At 40.7% G+C, this 9,503-nt stretch overlaps 1 protein-coding gene across 2 annotated transcripts; it reads left to right on the forward strand.

Annotated features, from left to right (window-relative positions):
* Positions 1-1,639: 1,639 nt before the first annotated feature.
* On the forward strand, positions 1,640-9,130 carry LOC131958736 (monocarboxylate transporter 9-like). 2 transcript variants are annotated; one of them, XM_059323916.1, is made up of 6 exons: positions 1,640-1,956; positions 2,717-2,974; positions 4,235-4,378; positions 5,399-5,494; positions 6,367-7,245; positions 7,539-9,130. In XM_059323916.1, exons 2-6 carry the CDS (start codon positions 2,776-2,778, stop codon positions 7,721-7,723), a joined length of 1,503 nt encoding a protein of 500 aa, XP_059179899.1. In that variant the 5' UTR covers positions 1,640-1,956; positions 2,717-2,775; the 3' UTR covers positions 7,724-9,130. The 2 variants fall into 2 exon arrangements, with proteins under 2 accessions (XP_059179899.1, XP_059179901.1); XM_059323918.1 differs by lacking the exon at positions 1,640-1,956 and adding an exon at positions 2,508-2,589.
* Positions 9,131-9,503: the final 373 nt, after the last annotated feature.

Raw genomic sequence — 9,503 nt, forward strand, 5'->3', positions numbered from 1 at the left:
TGTGACCAAGAGTAACTTCTCTCTCTGCTCTCACACCACAGCACAAATGCACAAAGTTACCCAACACAAGACGGGGAAGAATATTTGTCAGTAACTTACTGTATTCATTTTGATTTCTTTAAACATGAAGTATATGTGAAAAAATTATTTTATTTTTTAAATAGTCAAAATGTTTTAACTCCAGTTGTAGAAGTATGAACATTTGAATGCTTATGCCAGGATTCTCCATTAAAAAACCCATTACATTCTCAGTAAATCGGTATAAAAAGACAAATGCAATAATAAATAAATAAAATATAAAAAATATATAATACAATTATTATTAAAATATAAAATATATATACCTGAAAATGTTTCTGGTTTTGATATGTTTGGGTAAAAAAGAGGAATATTTATAAGTTTGTTTAATTCATTTAAGTGTGAAATTACAGATTTTACTTATGGAAAATGTGCATGAATGCCATATGCAAGTCATATTAGCCCATTTAAGGGGTCATAATTGTAATATAATTTATAATAGTACTTAGTAATATTTGAGATCAGTCGTACACACACACACACACACACACACACATAACCACGTTGACCTTGATCTTCATTTTCCCTTCATAGAAAATGACAGAAAAGTCATTCAAAGGTCTGTAAAAGGTTGACAAATTCAGTAAAAGTACATCTTCAAGATTTTTCAGAGAGAATTACATCGTCTCTAGATCACGCTGTGTCATCACATCCTTTCAATCGATTTAAATGTGTTGGTGTAGTTTTTGGTTTTCAACGGAGTAAGGTCAACCATTGTGCCTAGAGGCTGACAATTTATGCCATATCATGTTCCACACAGGTTTGTTTGTTTGTTGCTAGGGTTCTAAGTCAATAGGTCTATTCATGTATGCCTCCTCTTTATAGGGGACTGAAATATTCCTCTAATAGCATGAACAGACTGTTCTAAATCACTAAGCACATCCTATATACATGCCTCCCCTCCTGTGTTCCCTTCAGTTTATTTTTAACTCTTAGCTCATTGGTAGAATGTGCACGTGCTGCTGCATATTTGTGTATCACTCTTATATTCCTTCATGTTTAATCAACCTCTTGTTATTGTTTAGAGACGGAAGGACCGACTATGATTTGATTCAAGAGTTTTGTGCATGTATGGCTTTAATGGGAGCTCACGAGGGAGAGGATTCCAAGCAGTGCGCCCTACTGGTGCAGTGTGGTGTTATTACCATACATCAACCGGTTCAGACTGGACTGATGGCAATATAGCCGAGCCTAAACAATGTTCCTGGAGAGACAGCACATGAACCCCTAACTTCCAGCCAGACCAGGCAGAAGTGTATTTAGATGAGTTAATGCATTTTCTACACGTTTTTCTGATTTTTCTGATTGCTTTTTAAACTTTTTCAATTGCCTTTAACTGTTTTATCAAAAGAACCTAATTTGGCCCGGAAACACATCAGGTAATAATTTATGTGTTTGTGCATGTGTCTGCACGTGTGCACGCTCCTCTTTAGATTACTTTACATTTAAGATGTAGCCTAGAGAAAACAAGAAGTAAATAGCATGACCCATAAAGCCACAGCCGTCACATCTGTGAGCGGAAAGGCTGTCTGTGCTGCTGTCTGCGGTGCGCTCCAGGCGCGCAAGAGGAAGCAGCGCTTTTCCTCCTGTAGCTGCGTTCAAGCTGCTGCTGGACCAGCAAGAACAGCTTTGAACCGGTTTTGTCGCCGGCTACAAAGCAGTATGAGCGGATGCTCAATGCGCATTGTTGAAGCAGAGTGCTCTTTGGACACACGGGCATCCTAGAAACCATCTACGACGTGTACGATGTTTTCTCGTTGATGTCATTTGTTATGGTTTTGTAAGACGGGCGTTTTAATAGGAAAACATCCTACATGGAAAGTTCCCGTAGAGCGCGCAGCTCTGCAGGGTCCTGCTGCTGTTTTTGTTGATGCTGAGGTGAGTGCTGCATGTGCTAACCAAAATAACACGCTCAATGTGCTTGTGTTTGTATTGAAGCAACACGATAAGATATGGTGAGAAAATATACGTATTAGTGTTGGTGAATAGAGAAGATGTCATTTCAAACCATCGGCATATGGTGTTTGTTTGTTTTTTAGGGGTAGGGATATTTGTCTCTTAATAAAACAAGTAGCGATGTACTGTCAACGTACTGCTTTGAAAGCAAACACATATGAAAGGTGAGGAGCCCCCCCCCCCCCGTAAGAAGTCTCATTGTAAACAAAGTGTGACCAAAGGGAGTTACTGTTGCCGCAGTGATGTATAAAGTTCCTCTAGGCTGCAAATTATTTATGAAAAGCGTCTGAAAAACTTAGGTCAGCGAAGGAGACAAGCCTCTTTATTATACGGATCAGACCTGAATGATGGAGTAGGCAAGTTAAAGGTGCAGGAGGGGGAACAAAGCAGTGCAGTTTTCTTTACTTTCCCCTCCTCCAAGGTGTGGTTATAGAGACAGAAACAAAAGGGGCAGCTGCCTGTGAGTAAGTTGCAGTCAGTCTGAGTTTAGGACCTCACACAGGTGACCTGCCTGTTTGCCCACTGCTGCAGCAGCCTATTACATCAAGGCTTAACGTAAGTGTAGATTTTGGAAGCTGTTGACTAACATGTCATCTCCTGATCTTTTTCTTTTTCTTCTTCTTTTTATTATTATTATTATTTTGTAGTCAAACTGTAATGTTTGTTGTTATGTCATTCCCAGGAATCCCTTCTCTGTCAGCGCTGTAGCAGAACCCAAAGGGCAGCAGTAACATCAGCATCATGGCTCCATCTACTGAAGTGCTGGATGGAGGCTGGGGATGGGCGATTGTTGTGGCCTCCTTCATGGCCCAGCTCCTGGCGTACGGATCACCCCAGTCGGTGGGCGTCCTGTACCCCGAGTGGCTGCATGCCTTCCAGGAGGGCAAAGGCATGACGGCCTGGGTGGGCTCCCTTGTGGCTGGAGTGGGACTAATAGCCAGTGAGTAGTGCAATAATATAATAATATAATAATCCTTGAAACTAAATGGTGGTTGAATTAGCTCAGCAGTGCTGCTGATACTGCTGTGAAGTTTTTGAGCGTATTTTGAAAAAGATAATAGATACGGATCATTTGTGTAATCTTTCACCACTTTTTTCCCCTTCAGATTATTGTTTCTAGCATCTGATAATTATATGCTGAGCAGTAAATTGGTGTTTTGGCTCTGCATAGTATTATGGGCAATATATCTGCTGAAGTGCGATTTAGGTAGAGATACTTTATCTGCTTAGTGTTGAAAGAAAAGAACTAAACACTCACCTTTACACCTATCTTCCTACCATTTTAATCTCAGTCATCATGCCACTGATAACAAAGCAGACACAATACGTTTGTCTGCTATGAAAAGGGGAAATTCAAGCTATCACCAAGGAATATTTTTACTGCCACAGGCAGTAAGGAGTTCTACTTACTGTAATTTTTTAACAGTGTTAAGAGAAAAGGCAACACTGTGACACAGATGGGCACTTTGTGGCTCCCTGAACAGAGTTTCTGTTATTGATTTTCTTGAAGAGCAAAGCAAGTGCAAGTCATCCATGCTATGAATGTAGGAGGATCACTTAGCCCCTAATCTGACCATAGAGGGAGCAAAAGAGAGAGATTAAGGGACAGACAGGGAGAGACACACGGTGACTTAACAAATGTTGTATTTGTTGAGCAAGGGTGCGTTTATTCTAACTTGGTGCCTAAAGCAAAACAGAAAAAGGAAGAGTCCGTAAATGTGTGTCCGCAGGCTTGTAAACAAACAAACCTTTTAACAATGTCTGGAAATGATTATAAAGGTATGCTCAGGATCAGTAATAGATAGTGGTCTCAGTTGACATTTCCGTCTTAGGCAGAGCTCCCCTGCCAGCCTGGTTTCTTGTTGTCATCTTTCTCAAAGGGTGAGGTGAAAATCATGACTGGACAGATCTGGCCTCAGGCCTGGCCAAGTCCTGGACACGTGTCGCAGCTGTCAGGCAGCTGCAGCACTGCAGCTTCTGCTGCACTCCCCCCATTTAGAGGGAGAGGAAACAGTAAATGTTGCATGATGAATGAGTCAAGGAGCTTTGATTTTCTCTGTTTGCTTTCCATAGTACAACAAGTTAAGCAGCATAGTATCATTACTCCCCTCTGTTCTGTGAATATTTTTGTTTCTGTCACTAATTTTTCCCATCTTTATGTTTACCCTCTTTCGCTCTCTGTCTACCTCCTCTGCATCAGGTCCTGTCTGCAGTGCCTGTGTGGACAACTTTGGGGCTCGTCCCGTGACCATCTTCAGTGGCGTAATGGTGGCGGGTGGCCTGATGCTCAGTGCCTTTGCTCCAAATGTCCAGTTCCTCATCTTTTCCTATGGGATCGTGGTTGGTAAGGAAACACTTACTCTACCAGTAACATGCCTGCAAAGTTAATGATCACAGACCAGAGACCTATCAAACACATTCAGGTAGAAGCTTTGGGTTTTTTTCAGTCTGAGTAAGAACAAAGTGTTTGATGTTAGTCATGAGAGTTAACTAAGCTTCTTATCCCTCTGTCATATGAGAATCTCGTAACACATTGTATAATAATGTGAAAAAAGCAGGGGCACATGTCAGGTCCAACTATTATGCAACATCAGAGACTGACTATATCCTAAACTACCAGTTGAATGACAAAGTTCAATGCTTTGCAAAGTATGTAGTTTCACACTGAAATAAGACACGTGTTGAGTACTGCACCATTTGTTTGACATTGCCGTTTGTGCTTTTTAGGGATGTTGACAGAAAAATAACATTATGGCTTAGCCTGATCCCCACGTGACCCTTTATTGCCTGTGCAGTCTCACCAGTGTGCCTGTGTGGGCCCAACACCACCTGTTATCTCGCATTAAGTGACAGCTCAGCCGTGCTTAATCCTGGCGAACCCCTCACAGTCAGCACTGCCTTTTGCACAAGCAGCACCGGAGAGGGGAGGCCATGCATATTTGACGACAGTTATTTATTTTTAGAGATGCCCTTAGATGTCGGCTGCCGCATCCATGTGCAGGTTGTTTACTTCTCATCATATGCTTCTTTAAGGATTTGATAGTTATATTGTACACTAAACCCTCTGGTGCCCTCTGAACTTATGGATTTATGTACATTACAAATACATTTTTGTAATGATTTCCAGAGTTTATCCACTGAAATATAAAGAGCACAATGTTTAGCTGCAAAGTAGTATATGTATTTCTAGAATTTGAAAGAATTATAAGTGTTTTTTATTTAAAGGTTACACAATTTCCTGATATGTACTGTGCAATTAAATTCCCATTGTTGTCTATTTTTAGAGGTGTAAAGCTTTTCACCTTTTCCCCTGAGCTAATAGAAATTCTTCCTCTGTCTGTCCTTGTCCTCTCTCCTACCACAGGCCTGGGTTGTGGTCTCGTCTACGCAGCAACGTTGACAATCACCTGTCAATATTTTGACAAGAGACGTGGCCTCGCCCTTGGCATAGTCACCACAGGTACTGCCGCCCACCCCCTGCCCTGAGCTCACTGGGTGCACACCAGTTCTTTCATATATGAGCTGCTTGGAGCCTTGGGAAGCGGAGGTAAACATCTGTAGTGTAGCAAAGGCAGAGTAGTCTCTTAGGTAGGGACGCGGACTGGTGACTATTGACTTGATCTTGGCTGAGAATCAAAACTTCGATGGTAATGGTTTGGGAAAGTTGAAAGTATACTTTGAAGCTATATTAGACAGAATAGCCTATAATGAGTCCCTTATTGTTTCAGAACTACTGAGCTATATCAGGTCTAAATATCAAACTATAACTATATTTCCAAACTTCCAAACAGGGACCCTTAAGGAGTCTCAGTGCTCATGTACGCACACATGGATTTGATTATTCATTGCACCATAGGTGTTTTAATTAGGATGGGAGACAGTTATTTCAGTGCTTATCACACTTACATGAGTGCACCTTTCAACGCCATTGTCACCATAAATGCAACATTTTCGTTGCCGGGTACATTTCGAAGGAAGAAATAGGTCTCATGGCGCTCCTTAGAAAAGGTCTCAGCATGACAGCTAACCATTAAAATTGATTTAAAAAATGATTTTCATCCAAGTGGGTGTTAAGTTACTCATTAATGTTATGAAAACCACCATGAATATTGAACATTTCTGTCTTTGGCACCCCCAAGTGTCAGATAATATGGATACAACAGAGATGAATGAGCTAAAGGATCATTTTTAACTTTAGATGGTCAATTCTTTTCTGCAAATAAAAACTTTTGATCAGTTCCATACTCACATTTAATTCTCCACACGGCTTATTAATTGATCCGTCAGTTTCTTACGTAAACACTGAATTTCTGCCTTCCTCTGCTCACCCAGGTACAAGTGTTGGAGCGTTCATCTACGCCTCCGCTCAGAACGAGCTGATCGTGTTGTACGGCCTGGACGGCTGCCTGCTAATCATCGGAGCTGTAGCACTAAACCTCATGGCCTGCGCCGGCTTCATGAGGCCCCTTAACATGCCAGGGTACTACCTCAAACAGAAGGCCGCGCTGGAACGCAACACAGAGGAGCAGCTTTTCGAGAAGCCCCCGCTGGATGACTTGAAGATTACAACAGGTTCCACCACAACAACTCCAGAGAAAGCTCTGACAGTGAAGGAGTTGCTCATCACCATCGATGCCAAAGACTTGGCCATTCAGTCGGAGAAGAAGAAAGGCAGCTTCCTGGCTGGTTTATCCATCATGAAAGTCATCAAGAAGAAGCAGCAGGCTTACTCCAAGTACATGCAGTCCATGTATGAGATCCTGCAGGACCAAGCTATGGTAGCCATCTGTATCGCTGTATTCCTGTTCAGCCTGGGGGCGTTCCCTCCTGTGCTCTTCATAGAGGATGTGGCGCAGAGTGAAGGACTCATTGAAGAAGTTAGTGTCATTCCTCTGGTATCAATAGGGGCCATCGCAACTTGTGTGGGTAAACTAGCGCTGGGAATGCTGGTGGACATCAAGTGGATTAACGGCATCTATCTGTATGGCTTCACCATGATTGCGGGAGGTGTGGCACTACTCCTTATCCCTCTGACAAAGAGTTATCTGGGACTGCAAATCCTGTCTGTCGTCCTGGGTTTCTTCTCTGGAAACTGGTCTCTCACCTCCTACATTACCACTCAGATTGTCGGCTTAGAAAGACTGACACAAGCCCACGGTATCCTCATGTTCTTCGGAGGATTTGGGATCATGCTTGGACCCCCTGTTGTAGGTAGGTGGTTTGTCTTTAACTAATCTTGTAAGCATTGCTACACTGTCAATTAATAGTTCGATAGGAAAGGGTACAGATATTTTTATTTTGTGCAAAGATAAGACCTGTTGGAAGGCAATGTTTTCAAAGACATTTCAAAAAATGTAAATGTTGAATCAGGCAGGCAGAGAAAAAGAAAAGGGCTTGTCAACTTCAATGAATAACCAACTTGTCATTATTTAGCTGACTGCTGAATATGCCTGGAATTCCTGCTGACTCTGCTCACAATGTCTGTTTCTCTCATCACTTTCCAGGGTGGTTCTTTGACTGGACGCAGTCATATGACTTGGCGTTCTACTTTAGCGGAGGCTGTGTGGAGCTGGGAGCAATCATTCTCTTTCTGCTGACCCTTCCCTGCTGGAACAGGAAGAACTCCGATAGCAACAGACCAGACGTCCATTACACAAGCAACTGTGAAAAAGTTGCCTCTGTAGCTTGAATTAAACACCTTTCATAAGGACTCAAATCTCACCCCTAATGCCCAGCAACTCTGCTGATAAACTGTACCTGAACCACCTCTGGGAGGAATTCTTTTCTTTGAATTTACAGGAGTTTCCTCCTTAATTCTGCTGCCAGGTTCTAATATACCAAAATACTTGCCAGAGGTTTCGAAATACAGGCCTTTTCCCTCTGTACCTTGCCTGCATTTCTCAGGTTCAAACCAGATACTGCAGATATTTTTAAAGGTTTGACTTTGATGCCTCTGATTTTTTTTTTAAATTATTGCCTCATTTTACGAGGTCAACTGAACAATATCGTTCAACTCCCAAATTCTACATTGTGTTTATGTAGACACTGGTTTTCACTTTACTGTAGCATGGTGCCGTTCATAATACCTGGGCGAGAAGAAAATGTTGTTTAACACAGTAACAACATTTAGAACCACTCTGCAAATGCACAAAAAAAATCTTACTGGAACAGAGAATACAGGGATTGGAATGAGGGAGGGTGCGCTTTTTGATAATCGTAATTTTAGCAACACATTTTTTTATTTTGGTTTTATTATATATCTTTATTACACTACTATGTATCTTTCCAAAGCATCAATGATAGTCAATGCTTGTCAACACATAATGCCTGTTGGAACAATACAAAAGCCTTGCTTTATACATTGATCATTTTTCAGTTCCACATACCTCCTGTTTCTAGATCAGAGACTTTTTAAAAATAAGTTATGCTGATTTAAAAACATGTAAAAAACACTGAAGAGATCCTACTGTATTTCCAACCCTAACAGCATGTTGATTCTCTGTGTGGCATGATGATCATGGCCTCTGCTGGCACCAGGCTGGTCCTTTTCCATCATCGTTGTGAGTGGTATATGTTTATGTGTACGCAGTGTGTGTGTATGTGTCTGCGCACGCATGTTCGTATATGTGCACAGGTTTGTGTGTGTGTGCATTGTTTGATAAACTTTTGTATTAGCACTAGTTTGTAAAGTCCTATGTGCTAGTGACTTTTATATGCACAATACCGGCCATAGGGCTGTAAAAACTGTTCTTGTTTAAGTTGGAAGTTGATTATTGTGATCATAATTGTAATGAAGCATTGCAATAGGCTTTTAGAATAACTTGAATGTTGTTAAATACACCACTCCAAATGTATTTTTGATAGTTCCAGTTTCAGGCATAAGGGTAAATCTGGGACGATAGCGTTTGCTTTTCGTGTTTGTAGAGGGTATTCACAAAGTGCAGATGAGGTACATTTAGTACTGAACTAGATGAAACAATATGTTTGGCTGTCACCTTTCAGCCACTCTTATTTTGTATGTCAGTATTACAATATTTATGTTGGTTATTGTTTTATTATATCTTTTTATTTAAAAAGTGCCAATAAAAAATATTTGGAATAATGATAATAAGTGTGAAGATTTGCAATGTTTTTTATGGAGTTTGATCTAGACTCCCAAGTAAACAGTAAATATACTGTATATTTGGGAGCAGTTAACAGGCTAAAAATATGAAAAACATCTTAATCTGATTATTTCCTCTACAGGGACGACACTACAGCATATTCTTATTAAATATTTGCTAATCTGCACACATTTTTAAAGCAGAAATCTGAACACTGGAGCCAGGTTCAAAACACTCATTTTGTTAACATAGTAGAGTCAAGGTTTTTTTTTACTGAGGGTATATATATATATATATATATATATATATATATATATATATAAAGCAGTTTAAAATTAAACAAATTAAGGTGTCAGTTGTAAAATG

The sequence above is a fragment of the Centropristis striata genome, chromosome 20 (genome assembly GCF_030273125.1).
Source record: "Centropristis striata isolate RG_2023a ecotype Rhode Island chromosome 20, C.striata_1.0, whole genome shotgun sequence".
In the NCBI taxonomy this organism is placed as follows: domain Eukaryota; kingdom Metazoa; phylum Chordata; class Actinopteri; order Perciformes; family Serranidae; genus Centropristis; species Centropristis striata.